General features: G+C 41.2%; 1 protein-coding gene across 1 annotated transcript in view; it reads right to left on the reverse strand.

Annotated features, from left to right (window-relative positions):
* Positions 1–22932, reverse strand: part of LOC308395042 (alpha-2-macroglobulin-like) — a 33462-nt gene that overhangs the window by 4896 nt on the left and 5634 nt on the right. Inside the window, exons 6-27 of the mRNA XM_080879693.1 lie at positions 20532–20697; positions 20356–20440; positions 20147–20270; positions 19201–19319; positions 18967–19075; positions 18716–18883; positions 18241–18468; positions 17672–17735; positions 17379–17524; positions 10272–10421; positions 7168–7302; positions 6735–6825; positions 6474–6579; positions 5910–6135; positions 4632–4758; positions 4348–4469; positions 4207–4258; positions 1703–1786; positions 1164–1340; positions 1002–1077; positions 634–790; positions 468–542 (exon numbers count right to left, since the gene is read on the reverse strand). Of these exons, the coding sequence (XP_080735819.1) occupies positions 468–542; positions 634–790; positions 1002–1077; positions 1164–1340; positions 1703–1786; positions 4207–4258; positions 4348–4469; positions 4632–4758; positions 5910–6135; positions 6474–6579; positions 6735–6825; positions 7168–7302; positions 10272–10421; positions 17379–17524; positions 17672–17735; positions 18241–18468; positions 18716–18883; positions 18967–19075; positions 19201–19319; positions 20147–20270; positions 20356–20440; positions 20532–20697 (2787 nt within the window). The remainder of the gene's footprint in view (positions 1–467; positions 543–633; positions 791–1001; positions 1078–1163; positions 1341–1702; positions 1787–4206; positions 4259–4347; positions 4470–4631; positions 4759–5909; positions 6136–6473; positions 6580–6734; positions 6826–7167; positions 7303–10271; positions 10422–17378; positions 17525–17671; positions 17736–18240; positions 18469–18715; positions 18884–18966; positions 19076–19200; positions 19320–20146; positions 20271–20355; positions 20441–20531; positions 20698–22932) is intronic.

Raw genomic sequence — 22932 nt, forward strand, 5'->3', positions numbered from 1 at the left:
GTCATATTAAGTGGGGTCTGATCCTTACTAGTCTGCAAAGACTTTGGGGTCCTTCTCTTATTGTTTTGTGGTATGATAGATATATCTATATCTGTTTTAGTCTAAGTGCCTTTTGTTTAGATGAACTGCTGGACTTCCAGACCATTGACTGTAGAAAAGATGGACAACGCGACACCGCCTCCTACCATTGTGCAAAAATGAAGCCGAAATATCCCGCTTGTGGAGGCTGCCATCTTGCAAATTTGGAGCCAGAGTCTGCACAGTAGACACCCGCTGGACATGACCGCAAACACGCCCCTCTACACTTTTTACGTAGCCCGGCGGCTCGAGATTTTTGCTGGTTTACTGCGACTGACGACTCGTTTAATTAAGGTAAATACAACCATGTCACTGTTATAAAAAAAGACACACATCTTATCGTCTTATAGTTCTAAAAGATCAAATGGGATCACATCGAGTTTACTCACATGTTGGGATATATTCATTTCCAAGAAAGCAGCAGTGATGTATGCACTGAGAGTCACTTCATCAGACACACCACCCTGGTGAGTGAAACCAAGTTATTTCTGTGTGCTGCCAGAATTTCTCTCCGCACAGAATTAGTATCAGTGTCCAGCTAAAGTATAGACTTACCTTCATTCTGTTGTTGAAGAGTTTGCCTGACTTTTTAAAACAGCCATTTGTTTGTTGTTTATTTTCCAGCCATGTCTTAGACTCTTCAATGATTCTTGGATCAATGTAGACAAAAGACTGAGCTTTGGCAAAACTTCTCATCACAAAAGCAGTCAGCCTGACATAAAAAAGCACCCAAAAGAAAACTTCCTCATGTTTCAAAATTATATCAAAATGTGTCACAGTTATGCCATTATAATGTGAGTTTATTTTCTCCATGTTCAGAAATAAAATGATAATAGGATGGGAGATTTAAGGAGTAAATTTCACCAACAGGCTCAGTTTTGTTTCTGAGGCAAATGGAATATTAAGGTAATTATTATTTTCACCAAGTGTTTCCTGTTCCTCTTCCAAATGTGGTGTATGCGCCTTCATAACTTTTGTAGTTCAGCTGTCTTTGGTAACCTGTAACAACAGGAAAATGACTCTTAAATAGATATTCTATTCATAAACCTTTGATTTTAGTCTCACTATGAAACAAACACACTCGCCACTGGTCAGGAAGTTCGCAGCTTTTTCCATGATGGCTGGGGTGAGCTGCTGTGTGCCTTTCAGGTACTGGAGGATGTAGATGTTGGGGGCTAGAAGAGCCATGTTCTGCTCTCCACATCCATATGGCATCCGGAGCAGTCCATCCAAGTTCTTCAGAGCCCGGCCGAGGATGTCACCTGATCAGAGGCACTCAGTCACTGAGACAGAACATACAACGTTCGAACACTTGAACTACAAATAGATTAAAACTAGTAAAGAAGCTAAATATTTAGAAAAATACAGCAGGTTATATAAAAACTGTATATACTAAATTCAATTTTTTTGCACTTTGTCATTGGAATGTAGTTTCTAAACTATTTTCTAAAAGGCAAAACTGTTGGAATCTCATTTCAAAGCATGTTTCAAAACCAGGCAAAAACAATGCCAGTCCAGTTGTATTTGTCTTTTATATTAATTCACTATTGATTGAAAAAATAAACTTGCTATATTTCTTTCTGGATTAATCTAAACTCATTTAATTAAAAATGATCAGGTTTACCCAGGACTGATACAAAAGTGCAGGCAGATCCTTCAATCATATTCTCAGGCAGCTGTATCTCAGTTTCCTCTGTCAGTGTGTCTCCTGTGTACAGACAAACAATCACCATACAGAGAGAAGCTTAATCAGAATGTCAGTACCAAAATAGTTTCAAATCAGCAGGTGGTCACAGCATCATGAACTGGAACAGGTCATATGAGAAATCAGACACCTATAATTAAACCTATAAGCACAAAAAATATTATTAAAACAATAACAACAACAACAACAACAATAAGAGTACTATGAGCGTGACCTAATATTTCCACACAGATGTGTCCAGACTGACTCTTACCAAGCGTGTCAAGTTTGTAACATAGTGTATATATGAGATATAACTATAAATATCTCATATATAGTTGAGATATACTGTAACAACTAAATGTCCTGTGGGGAATTATCAAAATTTGGTGTGACACCCACAAACACCCTTCAACAAAAACTCAAAACTGGAATGAATACGTGGCACACATCTTTAATGACTTTAAAAAACAAGACTTGGGTACACAAGAGATTGTGTCTAAATGTCGAGCCAGAATTAGACCATTAGTTTGTTGATGACTGCCAAAGGCATGTGGTCAAGGTGCAACTTGACAAGGGATATTTAGCTGTCATGGTTCTGGGTCATTTTGACCCAGTGCTTTTGTTATTGTGTATTGTGGTTTATGTTTTAGGTACATTAGTAGTCTTAAGTTTAGTCTGTTTGTCCATTTAGTCTCACTTTGTGTTGTTGTCATGTGTGTCCCTGTCTGTGTGTCTGTGTTTATATGAGTTTGTGTGTCTGTGTGTGTGTTTTGTTTGCCCTCCTTGTGTTTCATTCCATCTTGTTTATCCATGTTCCCCTTTCTCTCATCCTCTTTGTCTCTTGTGCTCTCTCGCCCTCTCTTGTTAGCTCGCTCACTCTCCTCTGACTTTCTCCCACTCCTGTGCCAAGCTCGTATGTCAGTCTTGCATTCCTTTGTTTCCCGTTTTATTTTGACAGTCTCACGTGTCCATGTTCGGTGTGTTTAGTTTTGCATCCCCTGTGGCGTCACGTTTATTTGTGTCAGCTGTGTTCCCCGTGTATTTGGTTGGTGTATAAACTAGAGATGGCACGATAGCACTTTTTATGTCCGATACAGATACCGATATCATAAATTTGGATATCTGCCGATACCGATATGAATCCGATATAGTGTTTTTTAATCAACAAAACTGTTTTTTTAAATATCTTGCTGCATTTTGCAAGTCTGCAAGTTCATACTCAAGTTTAAAACAACAACTACACTAAAGCTATTCTGTTATACCTGTATACAAAAAAAATATTTCATAGTTCAGCAATACTGATCAATCTAATAAACTTAAACCTACACCATCCTCACTATTCTGGTATTTTAAAGAGTACTTAGCGTAAATATTAAGCAACCTAACTAATAGGGTTCCAACTCCCAGCAACAACAAAAATAAATAAATAAAAAATAGGGAACCACCCCTCACGCGCCACCTCATGATGCTTAATCGACGTAATCAACCTTAATTTGATGCAGTGTGAAAAAAAATACACAGAAATCAATTATTTTTCAAGAAATATTAAATAGATTCAACATCTTTCTTCAACAAAATTGCAGACTGCACAGATGGTACCTTCCCAAAGTAAAAAGTACTATAGCTTACTAGGGTATATTAGACTTAATAGTCACTATATACAGTAATTGACTTCTATTCATTTTACATCAAATTAAAACTTTGGGTGTCAGATAATTATTTATTAAAAGCTCGACATTTTAAATGAGAATAAGAAAGAAAAGTCTGTCTTTGTGCCCCCTTTTCCCTGTTAATGCCCTATCGGCCCCCCTGGCTAAACTTTGCTAGATCCGCCCCTGCACAGTTACCAGCCGTCAGCTACGTAGAAAAAGATCCTGGTGTAGAAAGTAATATTAAATAAATTCTAACAAAAGCTTATCAAGCTTAAACGTTCTGCTGTTGTTCAGCCGCTGGTTTCCTCTTTCTGGTGCAAAGTGGGCCAAAAACAAACAAGAGAGACGGACTCGCGACAGAAAAGCCGATCAGCAGTTTCACGATTGAAGTAGCAGCAAGAAGAGGCAGTCGCTTGTTAAGCTTAACGTGGGAATGCTTTACAAACATTCAGAGATGGACTTACACACTTGCTTTACTTCTCTCGGGGATAACTTTGTCGGAGATGAAATGCCGGGTTGCTAGCGAAGCTCCACATGCTATCCAGACCATCGACAGGTCCGGCATGCCACAGCCGCTCTATCACGTGATGCATACTGCTCCGACGTGCTAACGTTCTGAGGTGAGTTACGGCGTGTTGCAAGTTTTGTGAGGTGCTTTCGTGATATTTAATGGATCGGATTACATTTTTTATTTTTCTCCGATATCCTATCCAGTAATTTGGGTCAGTATCGGACCGATACCGATACGTAATATCGGATCGGTCCATCTCTAGTATAAACCACACCAACCTTTTGGACAAAGCAGCCAGTTGGATGTCTTTGTCATCTCAGTCCCCTCAGCCTGAGAAAGAACAAGTTACAGTTTCACCTTGGTGAGAAAACAAGTTTTCAAATGCAGAATGTTTTTCATCCTGTGTTAATGGCACCAACCTTTACTATGAAGGATTTTGTGACCACATCAATGCGGCCTCTCTCTGGTACTCTCACAACCTCATTATCACATGAAACATGGGATGGCACTGCCTCAGCAGACACAGTCACATTCACAGCCCCTAAAAGAGGACAACAAACATCATTTTTCTCAACCCTGTAAAGTCTTGCACATTAAAATATTGTTAATTAGATAATCTCACTGATTTTGTAGATACTGAAAAGAGAAGAGGCATTGACTGAAAGGACATTTACACCGGCGTGGATAAAAACTTGATCCTTACCTAAAACTGTTGGAATCATGGTCCAGCTCACAGTCTTGCGCTCCTTAGCACACAAACAGGATGTGTACTGCTCACCGGAAAGAGGGGTGAGGGTATAATCTGAGGAAGGCGTAGAAAAGACTGTGACCTGCACAAAGAACAAAACAGCGGGTTGAGTTTCTAAGTCAAAGAGGAATTCAATGTTTTCTTGTTACTCTGTGAGGACAGAATACTTTCAGCTATTGCCTCATTCACCAAGAGTCGCTTCACATGTTTTGATTTGGTATAATTTTGCACTGAATATCCTTCCTGATACTTGATGGGAAGTGTGTAAATTCAAATTCAAATTCAAATTTTATTTGTCACGTACACAGTCATACACAGTACGATATGCAGTGAAATGCTTAGACAACTGCTCGTGACCTAAAGAAAAAAAAAAAAAGGAAAGGGCTATGAATAAGATAGGAAATAAATATGAAAAATTAAAGTGTAAATTTAACTAGGAAGGAATAAGATATAAAAAATTAAGGTTAAAAATGAAATAACTGTACAACACAAATTAGAATGAAGGGTAAATTTAACTGGGAAAGAATAAGATAAAATATATAAATTAAATTAAATTTACACCACTAATGTCATGGTACTGGCTCTTCAACCCAGTTTTTTTTTTAGTTATGCTCTCGAATTATTTATTTGTTTGAAAGACCTTGGACTGATGTTCAGAGTTTTTATTAGTTAGTTTTGAGTTCCGGATTAGACTTGTGTTTCTGTGTTATTTTTAGTTCTCACCTCTTGTTCAGTCGTGTTTGTTCCCCTTTTTGTCCAGTCTGTCACTATCTTGTCTCTGTGCCTGGTCATCAGTGTCAAAGTGTTTTTTGGTCTCTCTGGGTTCTGTCTCAATGGCTGTCTGTGTTCCTTATCTAATGTAGTTGATATGTCTATTTTTCTGCAGTCCCTCTGTTACTTCCTGTTTTATTTTGATAGTGTCTTGTCTCATGGGTGTGATGTTGACTTTTGCTTCCTTTGTGTTATTAGTTTTGATTCAAGTCAGCTGTGTTTCCACGTGTCTCCACTTCCCTTAATCACCTTTCTATTCCCCACTGCATCGTCCTTCATTGTGGATGTATTCTATTAAATTAGTGAATTCCTATCCTGCCCAGTCAAATAAAGCTGAGATTTTGAGTTTTATTCTGTCTGATGAGTCCTGCATCAGGGGCCACTTCATAACTATCTGCAAAGTCTATCAGCATGCTAACATTTGTTGACATTTGTAATTTTTGATATAGAAATATTGATCACCATGATGCAGCTGGTCAGGTAGCTGAAGACAGTTGCCTTCAGTTCAAAGTGCTCCCCACGGATGATGGAGTAGGGCATGGTGAGCTCGAGGAAGAACGGCTGGAAGACCTCAACTTCTTGACGAGGAGCCAAACCAAAACCCTGAGAGGACAAGCAGAAAGCCTCCGTCTCCCAGGTCGTGATGGTGTCAGGGACAGTGAGGGACACATCCTTTGATCCAGACTCTCTGAATCAGCAGATTCAAAATATGCACATTGTCAGGTGGTGATAACACAGATTAGCCAACAATGCAAATGACAGTGTAGCAGTCACCACGTTCATAGACATTTTATATATAAAATAGACTCACTATAGACAGACAGACAGACAGACAGACAGACAGACAGACAGACAGACAGACAGATAGATAGACAGATAGATAGATAGATAGATAGATAGATAGATAGATAGATAGATAGATAGATAGATAGATAGATAGATAGATAGATAGATAGATAGATAGATAGATAGATAGATAGATAGATAGATAGATAGATAGATAGATCTCCAAAAACTAAGACATACCCAACTTCCACCAGGTCCCAAATCCAAGTCTCGGGGAAGAAAGCACGGACAGTTTTCATCGGTCCTTCTGATGGACCTAAAGATCCTCCAGAGTAACTTGAACCCACTTGTAATTTAGAATCATAAAAAAAAAGAAAAAAAAAGAAAAATGAAAAATAAATACTTAATCAGAATGAATAAGAAGGTGTAACACACTGCTTTGATTTTGGGAACTTTTTTATGATTTGGAATTTGCAAAGCAAATCAAAACAAAAATATCACCAAAGGGCGTGAACTCGTATTCTCTTCCCATGAAACTCAGACATGAAGGAATTTCGAGCAGCAGGTTTGTTGCCACCTTTAATCCTACTCTCTAGACACACAAACATCACAGAGTTAATTGCAGCTAAAGCCATGAAAAGCATTATATTTATCATCAGCTGATATGCTCTGGAGTTTTACTGTTAGCTGGATGCAAAATCTGCAGATGGAATGCTGTTGTAACTATACCAAGTTCACCAATGCTGCAGAGAAGGACTATTGTTTGTCATATATTACATAGTGCAGTAGAATATTATTTATTTATGCAACTATTAAGACTCACCTTATGTGGAACATTTGAAACAGTCAAGGTGCAAGGCCAACATCAAGAAGCTGGATCCGTGGATCCAGTGAAACACATAACACATGCTCATGGAAAATATTTATATATTACCTCAAAAGCAATGTAGGCTTCATTATCTCCTTTAGGTGAACTATATCTTCTTGTTCTCACTTTCAAGCATTTTCTTGGTTCTCGTAGCCGATATGAGAAAAAAGATGCTTTCATGACAGGCAGCAAGTTAAATATCTAAGAAAAAAAATGGTTCAAAGAAGTTCAAACAATTGAGAAAATCAGATTAAAGATCTATACTTATATGAACCACATATGTAGTATTTACAAATGATCAGATCACTATTCAATGTAAGGTTTATACCACAGCTGTCATAAATGAACAGGATTGGTAATTACCAAAATCAATTTTTATGGTTCTGTAATTCTCAGGACTGTGTGGAGAAGAGAGAGAGTGGACCCAAATGCAGACTACGGAGACAGAATTGAATTTTTAACAAACGTGAGCCTTTTATTCTTGGCTGTACAAATAACAAACAAAAAGCAAATGGAGATAGAGTTGAAACTAACAAGACCTAAACTGGGGGAAAAAAATAAGCACTAAGTACCTGGATGTGAAGAAAAATAACATGGAACGTGAAGCCCTAAGCCATTAAAACCAAGACCAGAAACGTGAGTGGCGAACAGAGAAACCGACAAGTGACAAAGGGAAACTCAAATTATAACACACAGCAGGATGATCAGGGAAGTCGAAGCAGCTGGGGAACATATCAGACACACATCAGGAACTAATCAGACATAACAGGACAGGGGAAGCAAGAGACTGTCAAAATAAAACAGGAAGCACAACAAACATGGAGACGAACACTAAGACACGCAGGATTAAAGCTGTGACCGGGGGAGAAATAGACATGGGGACATAACTGACTGGGGGGACAGAGAGAGAACACAGATCACGAAGAAAAGAGTAACTAAGTGAGAGACGTGGAACACAGGGAAAACACAGAATAAGAAAATTAAAGACAAGAAACTATAAATATAACATAAGTGTCCTACTAGTTTCCTTCTATCGAGCCACAATCGAGAGTGTGCTGGTCCACCCCATCTTCGTGTGGTACGCTTGTTGCACAATAGCCGATAAGAGACTCCAGAGGGTCACCAGAACTGCAGAGAAGGTGATCGGCTGACCACTCACCCCCCTGGATTCTATTGCCAGCTCTAGATGTCTCTCCAGAGCCAGGGCTATCTTAAAAGACCACCTCCATCCTAACCACCACCTCTTCAACATCCTGGTTCAGATCCATCAGATGCAAAACCAGCAGACTAAAGAACAGCTTCTACCCGTGGGCTGTCAGAACCATTAATGCAAATTAAGAGTGTGAACAGACTTCATTCTGTCGCTGCTTTTGACTCTGTTGTTGCCATTCCCTATGCAATATTTTGGTGTTTCCTTTTTCTGAGCAATATTTTGGCCCCTGTGCAATATTCTAGCAAATGTGCAATTACCACCCCATCCTTAATGACCACAGCCGTTCCACTGTTATTTATTTATTATATTATATTATTGCCCTTGTACATAACCCCAAAAGGTTTCTGTAACTCATACACCGTGCATATAGTGTACTAATATTGCTGAACTTATATTGTTTTTCTTCTTTGAATATTGTTTTCTGTACTTTTGCACCTTTGTGGTCTTGCTACCTAATTTTGCCGTGCAAGAGCTGCACAATGACGATAAAAAAAAAGTTCTTCTAAGTTCTAAGCAGAAAACAACTAAGAGAACCAGAACCATGAATGACACTAAATATAAGAATATTAATAAAACCCAAAAACACATAAACACTGGGTCACAGTCCCAGGACCATGACAGTAATGGTTAATATACCAGTATGAACAAGCTCTTTAATCAAAATATTTTTAATGCTAAAATATAAATACTATTGTTATCTCTGAAAATACATTTAAAATTATCGTTATATACTTGAATTTCTGAACAGAAAAAAGCATTTTAAGTTGAGTTTGCCAGCTGAAATCTGGGTATAAAAATGTGAATTCAGTTTGTTATTTGACAGTGTTCCAAAATATTTATCTTTTTCCCCTTTTTATGACAGGTAGCCAAATAAATGTTTTAATCACTGTCTCAGGATGCTTTATAACAGAATAAGTGTTGAACTGTATTAATAGTTGTTTTATACAGTTTTATGCAGTATTATACAAAAAAGAAAACAAATAGAGAAAAATAGATAGAGAACAAAACCTCTAAATGACCAAAAAAGCCTATCTAGAAGCAAGATTTACAAACTAGGCTGTGCAAGTTGCAAACACCTCCACGTGGTTATTTATCAAAAGTAAGATTTTTTGTTCACCTGAAAGTTTATTTTATACCAACCATGCTTAAAGTTATACACAGGTCTTGATTCAACACACCAGTAAACTGAATAGATGCTATGGTTACACAGCAAGGAACTACCATGAGACAGGTTAAACAGTTGTGAACCTCATAGTTGATCTCATTCAGTTTTGATTGGCTCTTCAGATGCAGGAGAATCTCTGTCTTGGCAATTATAGAACTTCCCCACAAATTAAGATCCATGTTGCCTTCATATAATGTCTGCTACTTATGACACTAGAAGAGACTGAGGCTACTCCACACTAATGTGTTTTCGTTTGAAAATGCATTGTTTTCTCTGTTTTGGCCCCCCGTCCACACTGAAATGCTGCGCTTTCCTCTAGGAAAAACGCAGCGTTTTGAAAACGCTCTTGAAAACGCATACATTTAAAAACGCAGCTGTCCTGTCGCAGTGTGGACACACAAAAACGCAGACTTTCTAAAACGATGAAGTATTTTAGTCATGTGATGCAGTCATGTGACCAAATAAACAAAGATAGCGGAGTGCATTATACAGCGGTTGTTTTGATTGCTCTCAATTTTGACAGCCCTAAAAAAGATGAATATCAGTTTGTACATGCTCCAGATAGCTTTTCTTCAAATTCTTTAATTCTCACTCGCTTGTGCGCATGCGCAGGACTGGAATGTAAGCGTTTTCATCCATTTCAATGTGGACGCGCAACTGTGAAAACGACTGAAAACGCTAGTGTGGACGTGGTGCATTTTCAGATGAAAACGCCATTTTCAAATGTATCCGGGCTAGTGTGGACGTAGCCTGAGAGTGAAGGATGTATAAGGTGGTTGAGACCACACTTACCTTATCTGCATCCAGAATATTCTCAGGCTCTTTGATGAGGACACTCTTGTCAATGGCACTTAAACCACACAAAGAGTGTGGAAGAGCCGTCACCTCCATGTTGGTTTTTTCTCCTGGGACAGTTGAGGAAGGTGTGAACTCCAATGACACCTGACACAGACAAAGCGTGTATTACACCATCTAAACTTTAATGGTTTTAAAAGAACAAAAGTTCAAGCCTATATCACACAGAAACCATTCACTAGCTTTTATGTAGTTTTTGGAGTTCAGGTTTGATAATCACTGTGTCATTGTCTGGGTGAGCTCGAGTGTTTTTTCCTCTGTTTTTCTTGTGTTGCCCAGTATCTACCCTGGGGTGGCGTCCTCGTCATCTCACCTGATCTGCTCCCCTCATCCTCACTGCAATCAGTGAGATAGCATTTAAGACCAGGGTCCCCCATCTCTTCTCCACCTGTTTTCGAGCTAACCTCACGTTGGTAACAGGCCTTATCATTCTCCTTGTTAAAGGAGCATTTTCTGTTGCACATCCGCCACTCAGGATTAATCCTTCTACCGCTTCCGCCTGTCCTCCTGCCACCTTCTCTCTTGGCTCTCTAGAAAAGAAAGGTTGGAACCCTCTCACTAGCTCACCATTCTAGATGCACACCCAGCAATTCAAACCTGCCAAATAAGACTCTATTTCAGTATTAGTCACCTCTCCAGACAAGCTTCCCTTGCCTTTTCTCTAACCATGCTCTCCCTCGTTTCAGTTTTGCTACATTCGGTTCCCTGCCAAGTATCCCTCCTTCGTGACACTATTTACTCATGTGTTTAAGCAAATAAAACCTGTGAAAACCTTATCGCTGTTTCCCATGCTTGAATCGGCTTCTGGGTCCTCATCCATGTACTAACCTCCAGGCCCTTGTGACAGTACAATTAGCCTAATGAAAAATGGACCCAGAAGATCCAATACAGGCAGCGATCTCAAAGTAGGGTTCAATACTAGGTAATTATCAACAGTCAGTCCAATTCCTAGAAATACAATGCAAATCTATTGGTGACACTCAAGAAAAGATCATTGCCTCACTATTAGAACTCCAGCCCAGTTTGACTCCCAGCCAAACCACTTCCACGCACACTTCCACTCCTTTCCCCGCTTCCATAGAAACCTGCCTCAACTTTACCTGCCATTAACATTTCTCAGCCTGAGCCATTCACCAGGGTACAGGGTTGCTGTAAGGGTTTCCTGTTGCAATGCTCTTATGTTTTCTCAATCACCACACTCCATCTCTGACAACACCTCTGAGCTCTCGTAAGTGGTAGGCAAGCCGAGGGGTAAAGCATTGGTGTCACGGTCCTGAGTCTGTGGACTCAGTGTTTTTCTGTTTGTATTAGTTATCTTTGTTTTCATGATGTGTTTTGATTCTCTTGGGTTTGATTTCTGTCACTGTATCCCCTAGTTTAGTCCTCGTCTGTTCAGTTTCCTGTTTTACTTTGAAAGTCTGTGTACTATGTCAATGTGTTGAGTTTTGCCTCCCCTTGTCTTGTCATGTCTGATGAGTCCCAGCTGTGCTCTCCTCCTGTTTCACATTCCCTAATCACCTCAGTATGTATTTAAGCCCTGTGTTTTTCCCTGCCAGTTGTTGCGTCCTCCACGTTTGTTGTGTGTGTATCCATGGTCGTCTACCTTCAGCATCTCCTGTCTAGTTAGTTTAAGTTGTTGTTTATGTATCGTCCAAAGGTGACTCTCCAGCCAATAAAGCCGTCGTTTAAGTTAATGTTTTGTCTCCGAGTCCTGCACGTGGGTCCAGCCACCGACAGCCACACAACTCATCGTGACAGAAGGACGCAACCATAACATGGACCCAGCGGACTCAGCTCACCTCGAGAGAGAGGTGGACCTTGCTCGCATCCTCGGACTGATGACTCGCATTAGCCACGCCTCAGATTTGCAGACGTTCTCAGTCGGGCTGAATGCAATACAAACCATATTTGACAGAAATCCTCAACTGCGCAAGCTGTCTATTGCCTCGGAGTTCAGCCGTTCGCTGACCCAGGCTAAGGAGGCAGTCAAAGCCCGGGAGCTGGCCCAATTCACCCTCATCTCCTCATCCACACCGCCTCAGTCACAGCGAGCAAGCCTTCTCATGCCGCCGCAGCGGGCGGAGCATTCTAAAGCCCCTCTGCAGCAGCTGAAGTCGCAGCATCGGACTCCTTCCTCCCTCACGTCTGGTTCCGACCACCCCTCACCTGCCTCATGCCTGGCAGGAATGTGGTCGGAGGATGAGGGACCAGTCACTATTGCTCCGACACCCTCCGTTTTTTCTGTTGCTCCGGTTTCTAAGAGAAAGCGGCGTTCTCGTCGTCGCCGTCCCTCACCGCAACCCGAGTCCAGTTCTGAACTGCTGGACGTGGTGAGTGAACAGAACAGTTGTCACCCGGCTTCTTCCACACTGGGAATTTCCAGCTCTGAGCCGGCGAATTCGGAGTCGGTTAACTTTTTGACTGTTAACTCAGGGCCTGCAAAGACAGAAACTGATGATCCCAAGATGGCTGACTCTGAGGCTGTCTTTCGGGACTCTGAGCATTCTAATCTTCCCTCTTTTGTTTCTTCAAAGTTTGAGAATATTCAGGAATCAGATGACCTTATTTCAGAGTCAAAAGAGGTTATTTGTCCTGTAACTGAGAGTGGTGTTTCTGGGTTTCATTCTGAAAAGACTGGGGTTTCTGTTTTCGCTTCTCAGGCAGGTTATGTTGATTCCGAGCCACCTGTTTTTGGATCAGTTAACAGTGAGTTTCCAGATGTAGATTATATGTGTGAATCTGTTATGAAATTTTCTGACTTGGACAATCATGATCTCACTCGGGACATTAAAGATGCAGCTCAAAAGACTATTCCTCTTACTGCTAAACTAAACAGGGACAGTTCAATTTCCCAGCCACATTCCATCTATGCTGTGCAGGCTATACCTCATGAGGCTGTTGTTGGTGTTGCTTCACCCATGGTTTACGCGGCTCACCAGCCAGTTCATTCTGAGGCTTCCTATGATAAACCTCATGTTTCCATAACCTCCCCCGAGTTAAATTTCACAAGCCTGGAGTCTGCTTATTCAAAGACTGTTTGTGTTGCTCATTGTGAACTCTTCCAGACTATACGTCCTGTGACTGTCCAGGTTAAGACCAACCAGGTGTCATCTGCTGTTACCAAGCTGGCAAAAATACTTGGTTCGAACACTGCAGAAGTGGTTGCTCAAGTTAAAGTTTCGGTTCCACGATCATGTTTGTATGACTCTGTGCGCCGTGCTTTTCAGCCAGTAGCCCTGGACACTGTGTGTGCAACTTCCCAGGCTGCGTTTTGTAAGACTGTGTTTTATGTTGCTTCACACCCAGTTTCTTCAGATACCGCTTGTATAATTCCTCCAGCACCTATGACTGCCCCTGAACTCGTTTTTTCTAAGACTGCTAACGTCAACCTGGACAACTTAAGAATAGCGGTTTTACCAAGGTCAGCCTGCCGCAAGTCTCGGTTTTCTAGAACCATGTCTGGTACCATAAACCTGGTTTTCCCAGTGACTGTTACAGCTCATCTGCTCTGCTCTCCGCGTCCGGTTCCAGTTCCCAGGCAGACTATGGCTCCGTTCATCCATGCACCTGGTGGCTGAGGTTCGACCAGGCCCAGTACCCGTCCCTGTTCCCCGGAGAGGAGTTGCTGAGAGTCGGTTACCCGCTCTGTTGCATGTTCAACTACCATCACTACACCCAGCACGACCATCATCGCGATCACCACTACAACTTCTGTTTCAGTCAACCGTCCAGTCTCACGTCATGTTAGCTGGGGGTTCAGGTGAACCCAACCAGCGTCCTGCCTCGTCTGCTGGGGGTTTAGGAGAACCCAGCCAGCCTCAAGTGTCGGCTGCTGGAGGGCCCGAGGAGCCCGTCCAGCCTCATGCCACGTCTGCTGGAGGGCCCGAGGAGCCCGTCCGGCCTCATGCCACGTCTGCTGGAGGGCCCGAGGAGCCCGTCCGGCCTCATGCCACGTCTGCTGGAGGGCCCGAGGAGCCTGTCCGGCCTCATGCCACGTCTGCTCGAGGGACCGAGGAGCCCGTCCAGCCTCATGCCACGTCTGCTGGAGGGCCCGAGGAGCCCGTCCAGCCTCATGCCACGTCTGCTGGAGGGTCCGAGGAGCCCACCCAGCCCCACGCCTCGTTAGCTGGTGGTCCTGGAGGACCCAGCCAGCACATCTCCACATCACCTCCTGCAGCCGTCCCGCTGCCGTCAGGTTCCGCAGCCGTCCCGCTGCCGTCAACTTCGCCTGGTCCGGCCTCCGCATCCTCATCATCTTCGTCTGGTCCAACCTCCGTGTCTTCATCCACGTCTGGTCCAGCTTCAGCTCCGCCTTCGTCTGGTCCTGCTTCAGCTCCGCCTTCGTCTGGTCCTGCCTCAGCTCCGCCTTCGTCTGGTCCTGCCTCGTCTGGTCCTGCCTCGTCTGGTCCTGCCTCGTCTGGTCCTGCGGTTGCCACGCCGCCGTCGGTGCCAGCTCGACCTGTTTCGCCTCGCCTCTGCCAGCCGTTTTCCAGGCCGCTAAGTTGGCATCATGGCCTTCGGGGACGGCCTCCGGAAGGAGTTTGTCGCCACCGCTGGCATCGCGGCCGCCCTCCGGACCTGCTCAGTGGCCACCACTGCCTTCCGAGTGGTCGGCCTCCAGAACTGTTTGCCCGTCGCCGCCGTTGCCGTGTGCACGGTCGGCCTCCGGAACTGATTGCCCGTCGCCGCCGTTGCTGTGTGCATGGTCGACCCCCTGAACTGTTTCGGCTCTTGTGTTGTCAACTCCCGGACTTTGATATGGACTCGTGGATAGTCTTGTTTTGTGTTGACCTGTTTTTGGTTTGTTCTGGTCTCTTGTGCTCCTTGTTTTTTGTTTGAGGCGTGTTTGTCATCACATTCATTTTCATCCTGCTCTTATGATGAGTTTCAAGGGAAGATTAAAAGACCTTTGCCCACCCCATGTCTGAGGGCAGCGTAGCTTGGAGCTTGAAGTCAAGTTAGATGTAACATAGCTAAGTTTGTCATCGATTTCTGCATGGCAGCTGCCCAGGTGGGTTGGCCTGATCATGTGCTCCTGGGAATATTTATGAGTTAGCTTCTCATGATGAGCCCGCATCGTTCAAGGATTTGGTTTATTTCCTCCTCCCTCTCTTTCAGGATCGCCTGAGAGAGAGAAAAGGCTACGTAGCTGGCTATGTAATTGCACTTGCCTCTGTTCTACCCGATCCTCCCATTCTAGCCACAGTTTTAAACAATTTTTCCCATATTACTCATCAAACCAGACCAGTCTCCCAAATTACTTCTGGTGACTGTCCTTGGCTACCCTTGTCTAAAGAAACATAATCCCCATATTGAATGGTTACACAAATTACTAGCTGGAGCCTTTTTTTGCCTTGCTAACTGCCTCAATAATCACCTGCCGAACCTTCACCACCAGATCTGTCCTCAGTCCCCAAGGAGTATCATGACCTCCATGAAGTATTCCGTAAACATAAGGCACGTCCACTCCACAGACCCTATAATTGCACCATCAACCAGCCAACCTGACAACTTGTCCAAGCCAGAGAGAGAAGCCATGGATAAGTATATTCGAGAGTCCCATCATCTGCCCATCCTCTTCCCTGGTAGGTGCAGGCTTTTTCTTCATCACTAAGAAGGACAAGACCCAAAGTCCTTGTATTGACTACAGAAGTTTAAATGAGATTGCGATCAAAAGAAAATATCTTCTCCCGCTCATCAATTCAGCTTTTGAACCTGTTCATGGTGCCACCACTTTTTCTAAGTTAAATCTACACAATGACTATCATCTGGTCCCCCTTTGGTCACTCAAAGTATCTGGTCATGCCGTTTGGTCTCACTAAAATTCCCACAGTTTACCAAACATTAGTTAATGAGGTCCTGAGAAACTTCTTGAACGTTTTTGTGTTTGTGTATTTAGACGACATCCTAACCTTTTCCAAGACTCTGGAGGAACATCTGGTCCAGATCAAATCTGTGCTGAAGCGCCTTCTCGAAACCGGTTATACGTCAAAGCGGAGAAAGGTGAGTTTCATTCATCTTCAGTCACTTTTCTTGGTTACATCCTGGCAGGAGGGCAGGTGAAGACCGACCCAGCAAAAGTCCAAGCTGTTAGGGAATGTCTCACTCCCACATCTCAAAAATAACGTTCTCAGATTCGTCAATTTTTACTGCTGCTTCATCTGGAATTACAGTCAGGTAGCAGAACCACTCACTCACCTCACCAAGATACCCTTCACCTGTACACAACAGGCCAAAACTGCATTCACCTGCATTCGCTAATACAGATGAATGCAGGTGTTCACCTGTGTTCATAGTAGAGGTTTATGCCTCCAGTACAGGAGCGGTTTAATTTCCTGGGACGTGGAGGAAACTATCCACTGTGCTCTGCTTGATGAACCTCTTTTTGCAGCCGGAGGTGGAGCTCGCCATTCCATGAGTCCAATATCTACATTGGCATGACATCTCGACTTGGACTCAGGAAGTGCTGCTCAAGGTTCTCGATTGACCACGCCACAATGCAGATCGATTGAGAACTCCGGCTCCCAGGTATACTCCGGGGCAAAAGCTATGGCAAATACCTCCCGCAAGCAGGCCCCACGCAGCATTGGTCCCTATGAAATCAAGGCCATCATCAGCCGAACGGCAATAAAGTTAAGGCTCCCTGCATTCATGCGCATAAATCCCATATTCCACGTGTCCCAAGTCAGGCTGGGGAACTCCAGCCATCTGTTCACAGTTTTGCCATATTTGACGCCCTGCCAACTATCCCTCCTTCGGTATTTATTCTTGTGTTTAGAACTTGTGAAAACCTTATCACTGTTTCCTGTGCTTGAATCTGCTCTTGGGTCCCTGTCCATGTACTGACCTCCAGGCACTTGTGACACACTGCCCACTCGATGTTTGCTAAAGCTGTGGCTTCCTTGTTGGGAGGGAGTCTGTTCCACTTTGATTGAAGTTTTTTGAGGGTTTTTTTCTTGTATGTCATGGTTTCATATAATTAAACTTAACTTACACTAATCAATATATCTAGTACAGCTTCACACAGTTTACACCAACACATACCTTGTGACTGAAGCATTTCTCAGTAGAGAAGTCAGCGCTGTGGGCAATCACATTCGTACTGGAAAGTACAGCATATGCTACAATCTGGACGACTGGTGCCATGTCAGTAGAAATTCTCAATTTAAAGGACACCTCACCCTCATTCACTGAAACAAACAAGCATACCAAAAATAGCTATAATATCAGTTTTATTTTAATAATCACCAAACTTTTTTTAAAAGGGTAACTGGATTTAATACCTGATATTACAAAAGAATTTCATGAACTCATGATTTGAGCCAGTCTTTACATACCTGACTGATCTTTAAATTTAATCTGTTTAAATCCTTGCATGACAATGGCTCCTCTGGACAACACCTGAAGAATATAGAAGAAAATGACATAAAATGTGTAATCCAGCTGTAACATTGTGCATTTTGCGTCTCTCCCAGCTTTAAGTCCTGCCGGGAGTTATTCAGAAACAGACAGTGCAGTCTGCTTGTGGTCTTGTATTTTGAAAATTGACTGGACTTTGGACAAATGACCGAACATCCTCCAGCTTCTGTCTCCAGTGGGGCAAAAGGCTCAGATGCCCCTTCTCCCCTTCATTGTTTGCATTTTTTTTTTTATCAAACTAGCAGCAGCAATCTGGCTATAGCAATTAAGGGAATAAAATGCAAGAATGTAGAACATAAAATTAGTCTTTATGCAGATGATGTGTTGCTTTTTCTTCAGCATTTACAAACCACTTTCTCTGAGGTGAATATATTAATAAACTCTTTCTGTTTCATTCGATAAACTGGTAGATTTTCAAATTTTTTTCCCTTTCTTTTTTTTTCTTTTTTTTTTACTGTGGATGAACTTGTGACAAGCAATAACTCACCAGATATACCACATCCATGTAAACTGCAGTTTCCCTCACTATAGTGTACTGAATAGATATATCCTCTTCTGCATCGCAGGAAAGGGGTTTATCCTTCATCTTCAGCTTCAGCGAGCTGAATGTTTTTTCATCTTGAGAAGGAGGTTGGGATGTATACACTGTGTGAAATCCTAAATCATAAAAAGGAGTTCTATGGCTTTGGAAGTATAGGGTTGGTGTCAGGGCTGCCTGAATTGTAGAAAAGAAACATACATAATTTGATGAAGAAGAAAACACTGTGGAAGGTCACTGAAAGATGGGTTTTAGAAGCAAGCTAATGTAAAATAATCTTAACAGTTTCACTATAGTCACTAATTACTATTGTAGCACCTTGGACAAGCAACATCAGAAATCATATTAAGTCAATGAAAACATTGTCATGTAACTTACCAATGCTGACTTAAAAACTACTGTTTCAGTGTAATTATCTACTTACATGGAGTTTAATATCCTCATGAAAGTTATCTGTGCTGAATGAAAACTCAGCGACACCGTTGCTGTCAGTTGTTAGATTTTTTAGTAAGCGTTCTGACCAACGTTCTCCCACAAACAGGTACACAGGTGCTTTGGAAATGGGTGTATCATTGTAGTAAACTGCTTTAACCTGTCCAAACCACAATGTTTCATTACTAAAACCCACATTATTTACACTACATTCTAAATTACATAGCACAAATTTGAACTTACTTTTCCCTCCACATTTGATCCTGGTTCCCAAATCTTGGGAACATCAACAAAAGATGCTTTTCCAAGGACAAAAGAAATTCTTATTTTCATTTCTTGTTTGTGTGAAATGCCTGAATACGAAACCTCAATGTTAAAACAATGCACATGCCATATTTCCACAAAAGCACAATAACCTATAATTTAAAAAAAATTTAACAATTAAAATAAAATGAAAAATAACAACTGCAAGACTTTCCTGTTCCCTCCTCTTCCATTTTGGCAATGACATTCAGCTGATCTTTAAGGAATTTTTTGTTAATTTTGGTGAAGGTTGACATCTTGAACGTAACAGCTGCACAGCCTGTTCCATCAGCCTAGAAATTCCAAAACAATAAAATATAAATAATTTTAAAAAGGCTTACATCCTACTTTTATCTCCTAAGACCCGAAGTCTTTCATGGCATGCATTTTTAATTTGTCTTTGCTATTTGGGCTGATTGGGACCTGATGAATGTAAAAACAAAGAATGATTTTGCTCTACAAGGGCCTGATATCCACATATAAGGATATTCATTTTAATTTCAATAGAACAGTGGCAGTATAATGTTGTTGTAAGTGAAAATCAGGCTCGTGTAGAGCAAAATTTAGTATTGTGGTCTAGACAACCCAAAATTTGATGTCAACATATGTGGACGCCAGGTTCTAGGAGGTTAAGCAGGTTGCAACAATTTGGACTTTGTTGCAGTCGCTTAAGCCAGTTGTAGCTCTACCAGTGTTACTAATGGAATAAATGACTTAAACTCATTATTTAATCAGTTAGCTTGTTAAGAGCTGACACACTGACACAAGCATCAGCCACAGAACATATTCATAACAGCAGAAAAAAAATGGAGTCAAAGCGATAGCTACAATTCAGCATTCATAAATAATGAGGGCACAACAGTGAATATTACTGAATCTGTAACCGGGTATTTTATAATACAGAATTAAAAATAAATGCTTTAAGGACACTAAAAATTATTTAATTGAAATTCAAGTTCAACTTGAAATTTTACTCATTTTACTCGAAATTTGGAGATAGATAAGATAATGATAAAATACTGCATTAATTCCTGACATACAGAAACCTTCTGCATGGGCATGTGGTCTGCTTTTATCTGCACATTGTTTCAGGAGAAATTTGAGACTGGAACAACTGTACCCGTTTGGTCTCTGTGTGGCAGGGAGCCTCTGTCTTGTGTTTCTTAGCAGAGGAAATAGAGCGTTCAAGAAGTCGGCACATCGTAACTGTAATACTTCCTGGAACAGGCTGTCCAAATGTGTACCTATTAAAATAAAAACAAAAATAAAACAAAACTCCAATTTGTGAGGATCTAAATTGCCATTTGTCAAGAAAGGACTCCTACTTACTTTGCACATAATTTAATATCAACTTCTTCCTGGCCAATACTCACTTCTTCAGATACATTTACTGTTACGTCAAATTTGGGTAAAACTGGGGACAAAATATCAAAGTTAATATCTGCATTATATTAAGAATATTTAAAAACAGAATTTCAAAAGATCTTTTTAAAGAGCTGACTTACCATACTTTTCCACCTTGAATTTGTGAACAAATTTATCTTCACCCACAGAGACAATTATTTTGTACGTTCCTTCATGGGCCTCAGAGTTCAAGGAGTATGAAAGCTGCAATATTTTATTATTGGATGTTTCATTTAACCACTGTCCAATCCTGTTTTTATTGGGATTCTGTTAAATACAAGAGAAGTACGTGTACAACTTAACCTTTTCAATTGTTTGCACTTGTCTGCATATTAAAGAATATGTTGGTGAACCCCAAAGGTTGTCTGGTGCATATATTGGTGTTTGTATTTCTGCTTATTGAGTGAAAAACAAACAAATGAAAGTCTAATAACCTGGTATAAGAGAGAACTGGACTACTGCATCTCATCTGGTCTCCAGTATAGGCAATATAAAGTTGTGATCAAAATGTTACATAAAGTTATCATAGGGAAAAATGTCATAGTGACTTTCGTTTTTTTTATTTATTATTATTATTTCTGTAGACTGTTATTTTTCCAGGTTGAGATGACTATACAGAAAAAATAAATTATTTTGTATTTTCTCTAATCGGTAGCCATCAAGAATCTTCTGGTATAATTCCAGGTGGATATTTAATAATAATACATTTTATTCATAAAGCGCCTTTCAAGACACCCAAGGACACTTAACAAACAACAAATAAACAACAATAAAACAAATAACAGAACAATGATCAAATGAAGAACAATAAAAACAAAAGCACAATATAAAATTAGCAAACAATTGATTCACAGTGAATATACAGATTTGAACAGATGGGTTTTGAGTTTAGATTTAAACCAATGTTTCTTATATGTGGGAGCAGAGCAGCTGCAAGCTCTGCTTCCCATGGTCGTGAGGCGGAAAGAAGGCACAGCAAGCTGGATAGAAGATGAGGATCGAAGTGAGCAGGCAGAAGAGGTAGTGCTTAACAGATCAGAAAGGTAAGCAGGAGCAAGGTTATGAGGGTGAGCAGAAGAAGTTTGTACACTATCCAGAATTTCACAGGGAGCCAGTGAAGTTCCTGAAGAACAGGGGTGATGTGCTGGTACGAGGAGGTTCTGGTAATAATGCGGACAGTGGAGTTTTGAACCAGTTAAAGCTTGTGGAGGGACTTTTGGAGGAGACCGTGTGAGAGAGAATTACAGTAGCAAAGCCGGGAGGTAACGAGACCATGGACAAGAATGGACAAAGACTGGTGGGAGAGAGAAGGACGTAATCTGCTGATGTTGCGTAGATGGAAATAGGCAGAACGATTGAGATTATTGATGTGAGATTTATAGGACAGGATGACACCAAGGCTCTTAACATGAGGTGAAGGGAAAACCTCTGGAGTCATCAGTAGTGAGTGAGAAATGATTTGCCTTCAAAAGGTTGGATTTAGTGCCAATAAGAAGGATTTCAGTTTTTTCCTCATTAAGCTTAAGAAAATTAGAGCTGAATCAGGATTTCAATTCAGATATCCATTCTGTAAGGGAAGAAGCTGGGAGGGAAGAACCAGGTCTGCAGGAGATATATAACTGGGCGTCATCAGCAAAACAGTGAAAGTGAAGATCAAATTCACAGAAAATGGTACCAAGAGGGAGGATGTATATTATGAAGACAAGAGGGCCTAAGACTAACCCTTGGGGTACACCAGATGTGACTGGCAATAGATGAGAATGGAATGATTTAATTTGAATAAACTGGGAGCGGTCAAGGAGATATGACTGAAATCAGGCTAGGGGTGTGTCAGAGATGCCAAGAGAGGAAAGTCTGCTCAGAAGGACGTAGTGAGAGTTTGTGTCGAAGGCTGAGCTCAGATCCAAAAGGATGAGAATGTTGAGAAGACCAGAGTCAGCTCCGATTACAAGATTATTAGTAACTTTAAGTAAAGGAGTTTGTAATCCAGTTCCTGAAATCATCCTAAACAAAAAGGAAAAACAAGTTATTTTACTACACACAGTATTGAATACTTTGAGGTAATTTTTAGTGCATTTCCACGTGTACTAGACGGCCTATGGTACAAGGTGGATTAAGCACATCTATTTTAATACTCCTATTTACAGACTGAGTTCTTGTGTTTACATGTTATTGAAATTGATTATTTGTATTTTGTTCAGATCTGATAAGCATTCATATTGCTCCATTTCTCAAGGGAGTAATATATTTATTTATTTGTGATTATATATACAGTGAGTTTATTTCTGATGGATGTGATGAATGTTTACCATAAAAGTGGCGACTATAGTTCCTGAATATTTGAAGCCTTGTGGAAAATCTTGAATCTTACTGAAGGTTACAACTGTGAATTTTGAAAATTGATACTGTGAACTTTGAACCTTGATATTTTAATGTTGTACAACATGCCTGAACTGATAATGATTGAACTGATGATAGCTGATCTGAACAGTAGTAACTGCA

This window comes from Rhamphochromis sp. 'chilingali' (genome assembly GCF_963969265.1).
Source record: "Rhamphochromis sp. 'chilingali' genome assembly, chromosome: 1".
Classification (NCBI taxonomy): Eukaryota; Metazoa; Chordata; class Actinopteri; order Cichliformes; family Cichlidae; genus Rhamphochromis; species Rhamphochromis sp. 'chilingali'.